The 18062-nt window shown below is 45.4% G+C and overlaps 1 protein-coding gene across 1 annotated transcript; it reads right to left on the reverse strand.

The window, feature by feature from the left end:
* Positions 1-8403: 8403 nt before the first annotated feature.
* LOC123439602 (rapid alkalinization factor-like) lies at positions 8404-9386 on the reverse strand. The gene has a single exon (XM_045116294.1). The coding sequence runs from the start codon at positions 9163-9165 to the stop codon at positions 8782-8784; it is 384 nt and encodes a 127-aa protein (XP_044972229.1). The 5' UTR covers positions 9166-9386; the 3' UTR covers positions 8404-8781.
* Between the last annotated feature and the right edge of the window lie 8676 nt (positions 9387-18062).

Raw genomic sequence — 18062 nt, forward strand, 5'->3', positions numbered from 1 at the left:
ATTTCATCGAACACGTCATGTGGATGAACTAGAGTGGCAAGGGCATGTCATGGGCACACTTCAAAAGCCAAAAAACACACGAGATGGTGGGCAGGGGCGACGGTATATATAGGCAGCACTTTAGTCTCGGTTTTTGTCTAAAACCGAGACTAATAGCCTACCCTTTAGTCCCGGTTCGTGTCATAAATCGAGACTAATGCTTCACGGCACGCCACGTGGCAGTTGCTGAATCTTTAGTCTCGGATGTTCCCCCGAACCGGGACTAATGAGGTGAACCGAGCCGGGACCAATGCCCCGATAAACCAAACCGGGACCAATGCCTCCCAATTTTCATTTGAACCGGGACTAATGGTCTTTCGGCCCTTGGCCGAAAGATTCTTTTTCTACTACTGTAGCCTAAATGCCTCGGTGACCTCAAGCGCTTCGACGGGGCTTTGCCGCCTTTGCGTCTCATATGGAAATGGCTGGAATTGCACGCTCAATATGTCACGTCCCTTGGGTTGGATCGCCAACTCCATGCGATTGGGATGACCTCGCTAGGTTCATCGGCTCCACCAACATCACCTTGGGCTGTGGATGATCCCGTGACAGGCTCTGGCAGGAGTTGCCTGACCGCTGGAAAAAAAAACTTATTTGAAGTGCAGGCCCTCAATGATCAACGCTGGCTTTCGGGCTTGCACCAAATTTGTCTGATCCTGAGCTCAGACAGTTCACCAGGTAGTGGACTAGGCCGCCGCATATTGTCCTCGATTCTGGGTCGAAAGATGCAATCTCCTGGAACTGATGCGCCTCCGCCACGTGCACTACAAGTTTTTATCGTAGCTAGTTCTCCCACTCTGTATAACCTCTCATGCAAACTACAAGAAGATCTGGAAGGCTAAGGTCCAGGCCACATGCAGGTTTTCTTCAAACTTTTCCTCGAAGGCAAGATCCTCACCAACAACTATCTGGCCAAGCCTAGTCTCTCACACAACCCAATAGTTGGTTATTAAATCGAATATTCCATTATTAGTTATGGTTTTCTTTTCGCACTTATCTTATTAGTTTTTTTTTTGAGAAAGAAGGTTAATCTCCGGCCTCTGCATCAATCAATGCATGCAGTCATCTCTATTAATTATTTCATAAATATTTAACAAAAACATACATCAATTCACAAGAAACCATCACTCACACCTACAAACTCGATAATATTAAGTACTCTCACTCCTCATATCTAGAACAAGTGTCTTTGCCAATCTATCCACATAACATATCAGGACCAATAGCCGATGCAGCAGACCTAAAGCGTATACCAAATGCACACATTTTAGAAGCCGTCATCATCATCGGCCCACTGGCCCATCTTCAGGAGAGAGATCTGCATCATCCTAGCCAGTATGAACATCCGTCAACGCCATCACAGCGCCACCGTCCTGCGCTCATCCATCCAGACGCGAAGATTCTGAAAGAACTATCGTGCGTAACACCTGCCAACTACACATGACTCGTCGTAGCACCTGTCGGCCAGGCATGACTTGACAGCTCCACCAAAGCTCCGTGCAAGACGAAGCTGCTCCACCTCATGTCTCTGTCATCCAGCATTGCTCCACAAACGATGCTCCCAAGAGAGAAACAACATCGTTGTACCTCCATCGTCCGATCTGGAAGACCAAATCCTAGGGTTTCCGCCGAAGCAGTGCCCACCACCAGCAACCGTAAGGACCCACACAGTGCACATCACCACTCAGCCCTTAAGGCGGCGCTTTCAGAAAGGTCAAGGCGTCAAGGACCCAGCCGCCGGCCACCAGAGTTAGGTTTTTCACCCGAGAGGCGGGGAGGTGGGAAGTGGAGGAGCAAACGTAGACCGACGTCTTCAAGAAGAAAAGTGACGCCCTTGAGCCTCCTCGTCGAAGCGACCGGCCGGGACCGACCAAGGGGTTTCCCCCAATCTGGATATCCTCCACCAGCTTCATCCACGACCATGCCGGCACCGCCAGGAGCCCGCGGGAGAGAAGCGCGCCGACTAGGGCGAGAGGACAGCAACCGAATCAGGTGCCGCCGACCGATAGAGCAGACACGCTAGGCCCTGGTTCACTGAAGATTCGTCGTCCGTCCGACCAGACCACCGGCACCACGAGTCGCGACCCCGCTGCAGCGAGCCACGACGGCCGCCACCAAACCCCGTGACGCCCGCAGATCCCGATCCGCCAGATCTGGACACCACCGCGCCAGATCTGCAGGCACGCCGCCACCACGCCCCCAAGTCACCATGCAGCCTCCACAGCCACTCCATCCAACCGTTTCGTTGGCCCGGCCACGCGAGCCGCCGTCACAAGGCCCCATGTCAGCACTCCATCGTGACCAAGCCGCCACATCCCGTGCTGCATGCCCCGGCCGAGGAGGAAGAAGGCCCCGCTGCTGTCCGAGCATGAGGGGCTTTGCCCCTGGCGGCGCGTGCCGACGGTGGGAGGAGAGCCGGGGATATAAAGAGCTAGGCAGGCAGTGGCGGATCCACCCGAGTCGCCTGTGGGGAACGATGTTGTAGATACGGCGACAGTGATTAAAAGTTGTGTGCCACTTCCTGTAGCGATATAACCCCAGTTTCTTCTTTATTTATACTTCCTTCGTCGCAGTTTAGAAGGCACCGTTAAATTTATGTGTGTTTTCACAGTAGACAAAGTTTATGGCGCATTGTATTTACTTTTAGTAGCTAATTAGTACTCCGTTGTACTACTTCTATCTACATGCATAGTGCGAATGCTATCTCTGAGTCCATCTTACAGCCAATCAATAACCACCTAGGTTTCAGAGAATCTCCAAACACGCCTTCTGAACCGTGACGGAGGGAGTACCATTCTTTTCTTACTCGGTAGATGAGTTATTCAATGTAGACTCTCTTTGATTCTTGGAATAACTTGGGATTCTTTTATCCGAGTGGATACAACTAATCTTATTTGGTTTGGGTAAAAGACCAACATTTTCTTTTTTTCTATGTCCGTGGCACTCTTCATCAGTGGCAGATCTAGGATTTTATAATATGGAGATAACTATGAACAATATTTTAATGGCTAGAAAAAATATTTAGTACACTACACAAAAATTGATATGATGGACAAACATGGCACTGGTAAAATAGAACTTGTAAATTGTTTGAGGAGGACATGGCCCCATGACTCCACCCCTAGATCCGTCACTGCTCCTCATGACCAAGGAAACATGAGAAGCCACTACTTGGATCCATGTGTGATCGTTACTCACGCATGCGAATTCCAAGGAGCTTTGGTTATTGGGTGGAACCGGTGAAAGACAGTAGCATTGGCTATCTCCAATCTATTTAGACTAGTAAATGTGCCCATGCGTTGCTACGGGCAAAACTCGACTACACGAGGACTGTCTTGGTGTGTCATGGCAAGCACTAAAATTCATCTCTGCGGGTTACCCTTTCCTTGACCACTATGTACGATTAAAGCATGTATACTTATTTCCTATCTAAATAGCATCATAGATTTGTTGTTTTTGAAATAACACCGAACGAAAGCATGAGGGACTAAGCGCAGTAAGTTAGGAAACTCCTTTAGTACTCACATATTACATGAAGAATAAATACGCCCACAATCTTTAAAGGACTAAATTCCATACTCGGAGAATTATCTACCATGTTTGCATTTATCTGTAGCTTTTCTTGATATTGCAAAATTCTGTGGCAACTTCTTTCTGGCTTCCAGTAACCACGACATCAATTCAGATAAACAAAATCCATGAGCGAAAACAAAATAAGATATGAAAGGGCCATTGGCAGTGACTTTTCATTTGTATATCTCATTTTTCAGTCATGTATATCGGATGCTCGCAAGTGTTCTGCATCAATTTGAAAAAGAAAAAAAAAATCTTACAAGTCTAACACTACCTACAAAATCTAAAACTATGTTCCAAGTAGCAGCATTTCCTACGATTTAAAGCTCCCTTGGGTGACTTTGGTTATTAGTGTTTGGATGCAATTTTGATTGGCCTGCATTGGGAAAAATATTAAGTGACCATCAAGAATTGTTGTGAATTGATCAAAGCTTCACATGCACGATGTATTATGTTCATATGAGATAACAAGATGTTGAATTCATTAGAAGACAAATAGTACTCGTAAGTGTAGATTATTAGATCCTAAACCAGAGAACCAGAAATACTTGCATGGAGAGGTCATGACCCTGAGAATAGATAGACAACCTCCTACAGGTTGAAAGCGCAATGTCAGTAGTACATTCATAATGTAGTTGAGCAATGTTCTATCCAAAACTGATTCATTTCTAAATTCTAATAAAGAAAAATAAAGCTATCTGTAATCTATATTGTCCACATGAGCAAATAAAGAATTCTTACAGAAGCACATTACATGAGCCAAATTATGAAGAAAACATGGCACGTGTTTATTATTAGGATTATCATCCATGGGATTAAAGAATTTAGTCCTCACGCAATATCAAGATTTACGTGGAAAGATTAAATACTGATAAGTGAACATATATAAATCATTGTGCCCATTTTTCTATTCTTGGATAGCTAAAAGGTTTGCATCAATTTGTGAGGTTATCGTGCATGATCGGGGCGAAGTGCAGTGACAAGTTCAATTAACTTTCTGCAGAAGTATGCCAATAGCCTCATGAGTGACAATGGATACACCTGAGAGAGTGGACCTGAAAGGTAAGGCAAAACATACAGCATCATCAGCAGCTCGTCGAGGGAGGCATGATCTAGTGGTAGCACCAGTGTAGAAGAACAACAGTCAGATCATGACAAGGCCACCCAAACATGCCACACAAAGTAACAAGCAACCTCACATACTTCAATTATTTTCCCTTTCTATAGAAAATCACTCTACATTTTTCATAGATATTGGGAAATAACTATACAACAAACAAAGAAGGCAATAGTCATATTAGAGATTCCTGGCATATGAATATATAAAGCAACAAAATTTTTGTTTGTTAACTATCGATTAAAACAAAAATACAAAAATAGAAGAATCGTGAAATATTACTATCTGCGCATAGCAAGCTAACTCAGAGAGCACTAACAGGGTATGTCTGGTTCTTTAGGAGAGCATCGTAAAAGAACCGATCATATAAGATAACAACACAAAGATTGGTATCTAGTGCGTAATGATTAACACACAAACACAAATGCTTACCTCAAAGCAATTCCGTAAACTGAAAATTATAAAGATGAAATGATTTTCGTACAAAATTTTCTATTTAGTCAGAAACATACATAATAATGGTAAAAAATGTGAAATTTGAGAATAAGCAAAACCACAAAACTGAGACCTAAGAGTAGTACAAGATTATTAACTCAGAATAAATGACATACATCATTCATTCTGCCAGCACGACCAGCAACATGAAAGAAAGTATCCTCAAAAGGATTTTACAAACTGCCAGCTCTACCACATTCAGCAGCAACTCTCTCATACTGGTCACTTGGTCAGTGCCAACCTACCAAAATGAGGCCAAGCTATCAAATGCAGATTCCATGGTAGCATGAGATTTTGAGGGGCATGCTTACTCTAAAAGGTTGGTGTTTTTTTAGAAAGGTTGATGACCCTTGCAAATGCATAGGGTAACAAAAACCAAACAATTAGTCAAACTATATTTCTGTCTAATTATATTTTGTTTCAAGCAATTAATTTTCTGTAACTCATGAGCATACAAGAAAACAACCATGCATTAATTTAAAGTCAAAGCAGCATAGACATGTGTATAATCACAGAAATTAAATTGTTAGCTGATCCCAGAGAGTTCTTTTTCTCCATACTTTAGATTCTACAGAGAAGAGACGAAAATGTATGTATCAGCAGTTCAGTAATATTCGAAGCTCTCTGAATAAGCATCGCTCAAAGAAATTCAAGTACCTCATAAGCTCGTTGAACCTTTTGAAACTACATTTCCTCATCAGCATCGCTTTTATTTGTATATGGATTGAGCTTTTTTCGCAAGCTTTTAGGAGAAAGAAAGAGCAGAAAGATGGTGAGGTAAATTGCATGACATCCAATATGAATTTTCTAATAGTATAGTTTATACCGAAAACATAATCCCATTCAGAAAAATATCAAACATCCAAATGCCCTTTTGCATACAGCTAACCTGTACATGCTTCAAAAGTCCACGCAATAATTTTTTTATTTTTCGGGCACGTTTTGGGAATTCGTTAGCAACGGGGCCTGGGCAAATATTGACAACAAAAAATTCAAAGAAACAGTAACACTGAAACGGGGTGAACAGTTATCTGATTTCTGCAGAGAATACTGATGAAGAACTAAAATGGGTGGACAGTCATTTGATTTATAAGCATAAAACTGATCAAGCTTATGCCGCACATTTAGCACATAACGTGTGTGCATTTGGAGCCTCGAACATCTACCAACTAAAACTACTACTCCTCAAGGCAATCTTCGAGTTCAATCGTAAGAAAACACATAAAGATGCACAAATTTGACTAACTCAATTCAGTTTAAAACTTTAGATAGTACACACAACCAATTCTAAAAAAATAATGCCCAATTGTAACCAACCATATATACCATGTTATATGCCTTATTGATCTTGCCCTTGAGTTTGCCTTGAAATCTCGAAGGCCTAAGAAATCAGAAGTACTTAAATTCATCTCATCGGTTAGTTTTTGTTCTAGATCAAACCGCCCAGCTTTTTTCAGATCACTGATCAATGCACGATAAACATCAATCGAAGGTTGGTTTGACTTACTGGTGCGTTAGACTCGGGCGTCACCTACTGCCAGTGATGACGGCCACATAGCGGCCTCGTGCGAAGATTGTTGCGTGGGCTGGAGGAGCAACACGAAGGCTGCCGCCAAATGCTGACGCGACGGTTGCTGATGGCCACTGCCATGTGATGACCGGGCTTGGCTCATGCGCCTCCTCCAAAGGTAGGAGGAAGTCTCCCACGGAGATGGACGGTGATGCTCGGGACGTTGGAGGCACGCCCTGTCGAGGGTGCTCGAGATCGATATCGGCCGGATTCGGCGATGGCGGAGCGAGGACGTGCACCGCGGAGCGGATGGATGGGCGCACGACAGCAGCGGAGACGGAGACGGGAACAAATGTGACGCCAGGGCGACAGACACGAGGGTGTGCGACTGAGAGGGAGACACGCGTTTCCACGGCCACGCAGTCATGGGGCGGAAGAGGCGGAAGAGGAGGCCAACGGCGACGCGGATCCCTCGGCCACGGCGGGTGCGACATCAGCTGGAAATCCTCGGACACCGTGTCGAACGCCAGGATCTTCTGGGTGTTCCTGGCCAGAGGATGAATCGTCCAGTGAATTTTGCCCCTGTGTTGGGCATAGTGGTTGATGAAATAGGCGAACTCGTGTACGAATACACCGTCGGCCACTGGTCCGAGATGGCGAGGATGTTGTGACTTGTGAGTTGGCTGCGGCGACGACATCAGCGACCGAGTAAATGTACTGCGTCGCCAAGCCAGGCTCTAGTTCATTGGCGAGAACGAGAAGTCGGAGCTCGCCGGACGGGCTATGGCGGTTGAAGCCGCACAGCCTGGTCAAGTCGGGGAAAGAAGGCGGCTTGAAGTCCAACCTAGCCGCCAGCCTGGTCACCGGGTTCCACACAAAGAAAACACAGCCCGTCACAGCAACCCAGCAGGGCGCCGACCTCAGAGTGCTTGGGCCGGTGAGATTTCTCGGGAGAGAGATGGGATCAGGAGCGAGGGTGTGTGGATGGGGGCGGGGTAGCAGAGGACGCGATGTAGATGGGATCGTGCCTTCGTGGCTTGCGGTTATTTCTTTCTTTTTTCTGCTTTTTTAGCGGGTAGGATAATTAGTGGTTTTTTTCCTAATGGGGGAGGGGATCGTACGAGGGAATGAGGGCTGACCGTGGCTATTTTTTTGGCGATGGCGGGGAGGAGGATGGAGGTCGAACCATCACGACGACGGCACATCCTGCTTTAATAGTAGAGATGAGGAGCTAATAATAGGCTAGGTGTATAGACATTGTAGTCTGTTTTTTATCTCGCCAGATGTGGCATGTCTTCTTTACATTTTACTTTTTGTGTTTAGATTGTGAGCCAATTATGTATCTAAGATTTTATTATCATACTTTTTTTAATAATATGATTGCATGAATCAGTTTGATGGAGAGTCCGGGGCTCCATTCCTCCTTGTCTTTTTTCAAAAAAGAAACTTGAACTAATATAAAAACATGTAAAATACTATTTTAATAATCTAAACACACTTATATTAGTTTACAGAAGGAGTATATTAGGTCATCACCATGATGGAAATGGGTTTCGCAAATAGTTGTGTACAATAAATTATTACTATATCTATAAGAAAACGGTTTCGTAAAAAATCTACAAGGAAACGGTAACCATGTAAGTGTTGTTATATGCCGCCGTATACTGAATTTCAATAATTAAACCGAGTAAATATAATGTATTCACAAATTCTAACCCGTTTTTCAACATGACAACCCTGTTCATGAAAATTACAAGCATATCAAAATATGGACGGGAAAATGGAACTCTGTTCTTCTTCAAATACACAAACATTTTTCAAAAGAATAAATTGGCATACACATGGCAATAGCAGGAACACGGTGGGTACATAGAAGCTAGTGACAAACGAAAACGATAACAGTCGTTAATTTTGTTGGATCATCAATGTTGTAGCAGCAGAAACGCATAGAGTGCTTAATTAGGCGCTCACACGGCCACACCTCCTCTCCGCCGATGGTCTGCCGTACGTGCGCGAGATGGACGAGGCCGGGATGCGTAGGACGCGATCAGACCATGTTGCGGGCGCAGCGCGTGATGGCGGAGCAGCCGCGCGTGTAGGGGTTCATCTGCTGCATGGAGCCGCAGTTGGTGTAGTAGGACTTGTCGCGCTTATTGCAGGGGATCTGGTCGGCGCGCAGCGCCGCGTAGCTGATGTACCTGGCCGTCGGCTTCCGCGCCAGCGACCGGCGCAGGGCCTCGCCGGTGCCGGCGGCGCCCGTCCCCATCTCCTCGTCCTCGTCTACGCCGCACTCCCCGACGGCCCCGTCGCAGGTAGCCGTGCGCGACAGGAGCATGGAGTCCTGCTCGCCCGCGGAGGCCGGGGCCGGCAGGCAGGCGACCGCCGCGGCGGCCGCCAGGAGCGCGAGCACTGCGACGCCGATACGGGCCATGTCGGTCTTCAGTCTGGTTGCTGGTTTCTTGGGGTTTGTGGGTCTGCGGCTAGGGTGGATCCCTCCATGCCTTGTTCTCTCTTTGAAGGGGATGGGGGGAGAGGAAGAGGAGACGCGGGGGAGAGGATTTGGAGAGGGGGGAGCTGGACGGGAGAGAAAGCAGGGCGGCCGCGCGTCTGCTTGGCTGGTGCCGCCGCACGTTGCGGCCTCCGTCTCGGAACCCCGACCCATCGGAACCATCACACACGCCTCACCTGTGCTAATTTTAGGTGCAATTGAGATCGTCATGCTGACACCTACACGCATTTCGTCCACCTGTCCGACGCATTACGTCAAGTTGAAGTGGATTCTTGTCACAACGGGCCTTGACCCATGACTACCATTCTTTCTTTAAGGGGTTACTAGAAAATATATATTTTTAATGAAACTTTGTATTAGTCAAGTGGAAAGACCACAATCTGCGTTACAAAGTTCAATGATCTCTGGTAATTCAGAGTTGAGCCAGACTGTTCTACTCTTCGATCTAGCAAACTTGGCCAATAAATCGCTTACATTATTTTGACTACAATGAACATTGCTAAAAGTAGTACTATGAAGATTCCTTAGAAGCTTGATTTCTTTCATCAGTGAGGAGAAGACTGATCTATCAATTGAATCACTCATGATCATGTTCAAAGCCTCTCATGAGTCAATCTCTACCTGAATAGGTAGTTTCGTTCTCTGAATAGCTAGCGAAAGACCCTCCATACATGCGCCTAGTTCAACCTCCAGTGCATTTCTGCAGGAAAAGAGCTCACTGTATGATGTATATATGATTTGTCCCTTGCTGTCTCGAAGAACCATACCGGCACCTGCACTCCCATCGACTGTCCAAGAGTCATCGATGTTGAGCTTGGCCCGGCCCTCCAGAGGCAAAACCCACACAGTGTTTGGAGTTGCAGACGGTGTCACCCGTGATATAGGAAGATTATCGTAAGCGACCACTTGTTTCCCCTTCAGCAATTCCTCCTCTGAATATTTTAGTGATAGAAGTGACTCCAAGTATCCCATCAAAAAGCGTTTAGATGCCTCCATCGGAGGTGGTTCTTTGTTGTGTGTAACCTCATTCCGGTTGTGCCACACCATCCATAAGGACATCAGTAGCATACCTCTCTCTATCACACATAGAGAGTGAAGTGCTTCCAGCAGCCATTCAGTACCTGAATTCTTTAAATCCTCATGCTTCGGCAGTCGCCAAACAGAAGCCATACAGTCCAAGTGTTGCACTGCTAGAGGGCACTTACAGAGAGCATGGAAAATGTCTTCCTCTTCCCTCTCGCAGATTGGGCATAAACGAGCCGTTTCCAAGTTGGAAGGGAGTTCACCGAAATGCATCATGCAAAGTTTTTGACCTTAGGCAGCACAAAACTTCCCCAAATAAGCTTCCAGCATGCGCGACGTCCATCCGGAGCAATACTTGATGATTCCGCAGTTGTTCGGTAAGTTTCCTCAAAAGCTAACTCATATGCTGATTTGACATAGAAGAGTCCAGATTTCGCCGGTCCCCATGCCAACACGTCCTCCTCCAGCCTAGGTGAAGTTCGAATTTTCAAAATCTCCTGAACATCACACAGCAGAAATGCTTCTTGAAGCAAATTATAATTCCATGCACCATTATGTTGTAGCAATTGTGACACATATCGATTTCTGCAAGTACCTTGAGCTGATATGGGTCTGTAGGAGAAAGGTCTAGGGATCCAAGCGTCCCACCAAACTATGATGTTGTTCCCATTCCCTACTCTCCATATTATCCCTTTCTTAAGAAGAACTAGGCCATGACTGATTGCAGTCCAAGTTGAGGAGGCATTTCTTGAGAAGACTGTGTCCTCAAGTTTACCATTGGGGTAGTATTTGCTCTTGAGAAATCTTGCACACAAGCTGGCAGGACGAGTCAACAATCTCACGCCTCCCTAGCCAGTAGAGCATGGTTAAACAAGCGGTAGTCTCTAAATCCGGCACCACCCTTGCTCTTCGGTCGCTGCAACTTTTGCCAAGATTTCGAGTGTATTTTACGGTTCCCTTTGGTCGATCCCAATAAAAATTTCTGACAATCTCCGTGAGATCATCACAGTCCGAAAAGGGCAGCTTAAAAACTAACATGATGAAAACTCGTAGTGCCTCGGCAACCGACTTGATGAGAACTTCCCTGCCTGGTTGGTCTAGATGCCCATCACCCCATTGAACTAGTCTCTTCATAAGTTGAGCTTGTAGGTTTTGAAACCGGCATTTCGTCATTCTCCCATTAGGGGTTGGCAACCCTAGGTATTTCTCTTCAAATCCTGCAACAGAAACATTCAGTACATCCCGAACGTCCTCGTGTGCATTAGCTGGGCATGATTCTCCAAACATAATTGAGCATTTATCATAGTTAAGAAGTTGGCCAGTAGCATTTGCATAAAGATCAAGACAATCTTTAACTTGTTCAGCTTGAGCTCTTGAAGCCTCAAAGAAAAGGAGCGTGTCATCCGCAAACACAAGATGAGAGATACCGGGGGCACACCGGTAGAACTTTGCAGGTATCATCGATCCCACATCCACACGTTGTCAAAGAATTGCAGAGAGCCGAACATCAACAAACAGAAACAAGAAAGGGGAGAGGGGATCACCTTCCCGTAGACAACACGACGGTGCAAATGAATCCAAGAGGGTTCCATTAAATCTTACTAAATATCTCACCGATGTGACACAAGTCATAATCCAGTCAACCCATCGATGATCAAAACCCAGCTTTTGCGTCACTTGTCCCAAGAAGTTCCAATCTACCTGATCATATGCTTTTGACACATCAAGTTTGTATGCAGAGAAGCTTTTTGTTGGATCTTTCTCTTGTTTGATATAATAAATGCACTCAAAGGCAATTAGTGCATTATCAATTATCATCCTGCCAGACACAAAGGCACTCTATTCAGGTGAAATAATATCATCCAACAGAGGCCTTAGTCTGTTCACCACACACTTAGACACCACCTTCTAAGTCACGTTACATAACCAAATGGGTCTGAATTGGGAGAGTTTTGTGCGATTAGCAACTTTAGGGATTAAGACAATAGATGTGTCATTCACCCCTTCCGGCATCACACCCGATCTGAAGAACTCCTTTACTGCCTTTACAATATTTTCCTTCACTACATCCCAATTACGCTGAAAAAATCTCGCTGGAAACCCGTCCGGCCCAGGTGCCTGCAACGGTCCTATTTGAAAAAGAGCATCCGAAATCTCCTTCTCTGAAAATTCTGCACACAATTTCTCATTATCTGCATCAGTGATCAATGTGCGGCACAAGTCCACAACTCCAGCTGCATTTAATCTTGGGTCTGCTATGAAGATATTTTTAAAATATGAAGTGGTCATGTTACCCATAGTATCTTCAGCTTGAAAAACAGTACAATTACTGTAATGCAGCTCTCTAATTTTATTATTCCTTGCTCTCCAAACTAACTTGCTATGGAAAAACTTTGTGTTCCTATCTCCTTCCTTGAGCCACATTATCCTCGAGCGTTGAAGCCATAACATTTCTTCTTTACAAAGCAGTTCATTAAGTTTGTCAAACACTCTCTGTATCTCTTGTCTATCAGCATTCATCCTCATCGATTCCTCTAGAAGAGAGCGTGACTTCTTAATCTCCCTAGTGACATTTCCAAACCTTCTATTGCTCCATGATTTGAGAGCAACCATGGTGGATCTTAGAGCCGCATTAACCTTGCCCGGGTTATCCATGGTGCCCAAGGCATCCCATGTACTTCTTATAAAGTCCGGGAGCCCATCATCCCTTTCCCAAAAGATCTCATATCTCCTTGCTTTTGATATTGGATTCTCCTGTTCTGCAGATAATTTCAAGAGAAGGGGCAGATGATCCGAACAGAAGGAGGCAAGGTGATGAACCATGGAGAAAGCAAACAAATTCCTCCAGTCATTTGTAGCAACTGCATGGTCTAGACGCACACGTACATTATCGGCAGCCGCTCACATATTATCATATGTGTAGGGAACTCCAGTGAAGCCTAAGTCCATCAATTCACACATCATAAGCACAGCTCGAGAAGCCGCCATCTAAGCTTCAGGTCAGGGACTCAGAGACATATGTTCAAAGCTCCAGAGCGCCTCATTAAAATCACCAATAACTAGCCATGGCAAGTCCGAAACTTGCTTCAAAGCTTGAATCTTAGACCACATAAAGTGCCTATTTTCAACTCGAGGCTCTCCATGCACAACAGTTAGTCTCCACTGAACATTCCTAGGGGAGGTAATCGAGATATCAATGAAGTGATCATCAGTCCCGAGTACTGAAACCTGGTATGACTCATGCCAATACAGCACTAAACCTTCGCTAAGCCCATTACTATCAACTCGTTCGAAACCTTGAAGGCCCAAACGACCTCTAATCGTCTTCATTCTACTTGATTTCTGTCTTGTTTCACGTAAAAACTTGAACATTGGGCAATGCGAGTGTACCAGTGCCGCAATATCACGAACTTAGTAGATTCATTGGGAATGGCGGTCCTCCACTGAGGAGGCCACCAAATCATTTGAAGAAGAACTATCCACTGCCACACCATCGTCATTCCTCAGTTTTTTCTGATTGGCATTTCTTTGTGGTGTATCAATCAGATTTATCATTTCCTGATCCCGTGTTGCCTCAAACTGGTCCACCATGACAGTTGTGTTGCCCGTAGGAACTATGGCTCCACTGTTACTGGATGATGAAACTTTTATCAAGGCCAGGGTAGCTGAGTCCACCGCCGGCCTCTTCCCAAGCGACAACATATCCTCTTCATGGCTAGATATAGTTCCCTCTGCCTCCTGACCAGCGGCAGTTACTAGAAAACATGTCCATGCGTAAATCTGGGAATGGTTTTGGATTAACCGAATGTATCGATTTGGTTTTTGCTGACAGTTTCACTTGGTTAAGGTGCTAATAGGTTGATTCTCCAAAGATTTTGGTTCAGTTTGGTTTCTTATAGCAAATGGTTTGGTAACGTCAGTTATAGGCCTGAATAGATCCAGCTCCAAAAAGTTTAGACCCGCAGTTCACGCCCGGTTGTTGACTTTGGTTCTAGTTTGTAATTCTTGAGCCTATTATTCTCCGCCCACCGGACCACAACACCGCCGCTCGCACGTAGCTTTGACCCTCAGTTCATGCTCGGACTGAGCTTGAAGAAATGGACTTTGAGCGAGACTTTGACTGGTCGTGGCCTCCCAAGAAGAAGTTCAGACCCATTCCAGTTCCATACCTTGAAGACAACTCCTTTTCTTCATTCCGCACTGCTGAAACTGATGAAGAACAGCTCGACACTGCTACCGGTCCAAGGAAGAAGACTACTCCCAAGAAGTGTCACGGCTCTTCCTCAACCGCCAAGAAGTGAAGTCTTCACGGGCGTTAGTCCTCAATTTGTCCCTTTTGTCACTTGATGACAAAGGGGGAGAAACTTGAGAGTTAGTCTTCAAACGGGATATTTTTGGGGCTTATGAACTATATTTAAGTTACAAACTCTTGGCTCTTCTGAAGTTTTTATGTAATGAGTTGTAACTTAAGCCCGATGGTACTCTGATGCTTTTGAACGTTTTTCTTCGCATGCTTATGCCTCAAGTTTTAATGCACGCATGCTGGAATTCGTCAGATACCATTTTTCATCATGCATTTTCATTTTCTTCATATGATATGTTACATGTATGCATGATTTACAAGACTCAGGGGGAGATCTCCATAATATAAATCATGAATGTGCATTTGCTGTGAAAAGCAAAATCCTCACGATATGCACATCTTGAGGGGGAGTCTCTCTGAATCTTGATTTCAAATTCCTCAAATGAGTATTTGCACTTCATATTTTTGATCCCTGTTGAAGACTTAACCTAATTGTCATCAACCACCAAAAAGGGGGACATTGTAAGTGCATCTAGTGCCCCTTAGTGATTTTGGTGGTTTGAAGACTTATAGGTTAAGTATCTAATGTGTTTATGAGCGTACACAGGATCTATAAGTCATTGAGGAGTTTGAGACATTTGAAGAATATCGACCCCTAAAAATGTATATCTTCAGTTGAAGAAATTAGTCTGAAGCTGAAGAAATGAATCGCGAGGAATCTGCGATGAAATTGGTATTCCTCATGAAGATACTGAAATCGAGGTATTCGGTGTGTCCTCAAGAAAATCATTTTGAAGACTTTGAAGCATGAAGATTTACTTTTTCTGTTTTATTTCCTTCGCATTTGAGTAGTAGGAACACCGTACTGTTAAAGGGGGTCGAAATTACACTTTGGAATGAATTTCCTCATGATGCTCAACCTAAGCCTAATCCTACCAAAAGCCTCAAGTGAGGAATACGAGTGACATGAGGACTCTCACAGTTGAGGGTTCCGACCGTTTCGATAGCCACGCCAAGTCATTGGTCTTATCCACTCCAACGGTCATATTATTTAAGGGCATTAGTGTCAAATCATGTCGGGATGCTCCCAGGCTATAAATAGCCACCCCCCACAACCATTAGCTAGTTGGCTGCTCCGTTAGAAACTGACACTTGTCATAAGAGCAACTCAATTCCTCGGAGTCTTCGAGAGTAATTCATCAGTGAGGAAATACCCCATACACCGAAACCACAAACCAAACCTAGTGATTGAGCATCACTGAAGAAGTTGTTCCTGTGTGGGACTGAAGCCTTTTACCTTTGAGGATTGTGCATCCTCCAGACGGTTACGCGTCATGGTCTAGAGCTTTCCAGCAGTCAATTGTGGATCGCCGGGTGACCAAGTTTGTGAGGGTTTGGAAGTCTGCCCTGAAGACTTACCACGAGTGTTGGGCGAGGACTGTGTATTCTTAGCTCAAGGAGAACACGGTAGGGACTGTGTGTCCCGGGACTGTGTGTCCTTTGGTTTCAATACCAAGCCGCTCCAAACCAGATGTACGACTGTCACAGCAGTTGGAACTGGGTCATCAACGACTGTCTTCACTGAGAAACAGGTTCTAATTCCTCAACTCCTTACTTTCCTCGTATTATGTGTTGATGACTTCCACTGCTACTGTTTAAAGAATTTGTTGGGGGACGTCGCATGGGAAACAAAAAATTTCCTACGCGCACGAAGACCTATCATGATGATGTCCATCTACGGGAGGAGATATTCGATCTACGTACCCTTGTAGATCGCACAGCAGAAGCGTTAAGAAACGCGGTTGATGTAGTGGAACGTCCTCACGTCCCTCGATCCGCCCCGCGAACCGTCCCGCGATCTGTCCCACGATCTAGTGCCGAACGGACGGCAACTCCGCGTTCAGCACACGTACAGCTCGACGATGATCTCGGCCTTCTTGATCCAGCAAGAGAGACGGAGAGGTAGATGAGTTCTCCAGCAGCGTGACGGCGCTCCGGAGGTTGGTGGTGATCTAATCTAAGCAGGGCTCCGCCCGAGCTCCGCAGAAACGCGATCTAGAGCTAACGTGGAGATATGTGGTCGGGCTGCCGTGGCAAAGTTCTCTCAAATCAGCCCTAAAACCTCCGTATATATAGGAGGGAGGGGGGGCCTTGCCTTGGGGCTCAAGGAGCCCCAAGGGGGTCGGCCGAGCCAACGGGGGGAGTCCTCCCCTTCCAAACCGAATCCAACTAGGTTTGGAAGGAGTCCTTCCCCTTTTTCCCACCTCCTCTTTTCTTTTCTTTTTCTCTTTGATTTTCTTCCTATGGCGCATAGGGCCTTCTTGGGCTGTCCCACCAACCCATTAAGGGCTGGTGCGCCACCCCAAGGCCTATGGGCTTCCCCGGGGTGGGTTGCCCCCTCCCGGTGAACACCCGGAACCCATTCGTCATTCCCGGTACATTCCCGATAACTCCGAAAACCTTCCGGTAATCAAATGAGGTCATACTATATATCAATCTTCGTTTCCGGACCATTTCGGAAACCCTCGTGACGTCTGTGATCTCATCCGGGACTCCGAACAACATTTGGTAACCAACCATATAACTCAAATAAGCATAAAACAACGTCGAACCTTAAGTGTGCAGACCCTGCGGGTTCGAGAACTATGCAGACATGACCCGAGTGACTCCTCGGTCAATATCCAATAGCGGGACCTGGATGCCCATATTTGATCCCACATATTCTACGAAGATCTTATCGTTTGAACCTCAGTGCCAAGGATTCATATAATCCCGTATGTCATTCCCTTTGTCCTTCGGTATGTTACTTGCCCGAGATTCGATCGTCAGTATCCGCATACCTATTTCAACCTCGTTTATCGGCAAGTCTCTTTACTCGTTCCGTAATACAAGATCCCGCAACTTACACTAAGTCACATTGCTTGCAAGGCTTGTGTGTGATGTTGTATTACCGAGTGGGCCCCGAGATACCTCTCTGTCACACGGAGTGACAAATCCCAGTCTCGATCCATACTAACTTAACGAACACCTTCGGAGATACCTGTAGAGCATCTTTATAGTCACCCAGTTACGTTGCGACGTTTGATACACACAAAGCATTCCTCCGGTGTCAGTGAGTTATATGATCTCATGGTCATAGGAACAAATACTTGACACGCAGAAAACAGTAGCAACAAAATGACACGATCAACATGCTACGTCTATTAGTTTGGGTCTAGTCCATCACGTGATTCTCCTAATGACGTGATCCAGTTATCAAGCAACAACACCTTGTTCATAATCAGAAGACCCTGACTATCTTTGATCAACTGGCTAGCCAACTAGAGGCTTGCTAGGGACAATGTTTTGTCTATGTATCCACACATGTATATAAGTCTTTATTCAATACAATTATAGCATGGATAATAAACGATTATCTTGATAGAGGAATTATAATAATAACTATATTTATTATTGCCTCTAGGGCATAATTCCAACAGTCTCCCACTTGCAC

This window comes from Hordeum vulgare, chromosome 3H, assembly GCF_904849725.1.
Source record: "Hordeum vulgare subsp. vulgare chromosome 3H, MorexV3_pseudomolecules_assembly, whole genome shotgun sequence".
NCBI lineage: Eukaryota > Viridiplantae > Streptophyta > Magnoliopsida > Poales > Poaceae > Hordeum > Hordeum vulgare.

Excerpts from the sequence above, each read along its gene's own strand:
- LOC123439602 (XM_045116294.1), bottom strand. The coding sequence starts at position 9,165 with ATGGCCCGTATCGGCGTCGCAGTGCTCGCGCTCCTGGCGGCCGCCGCG.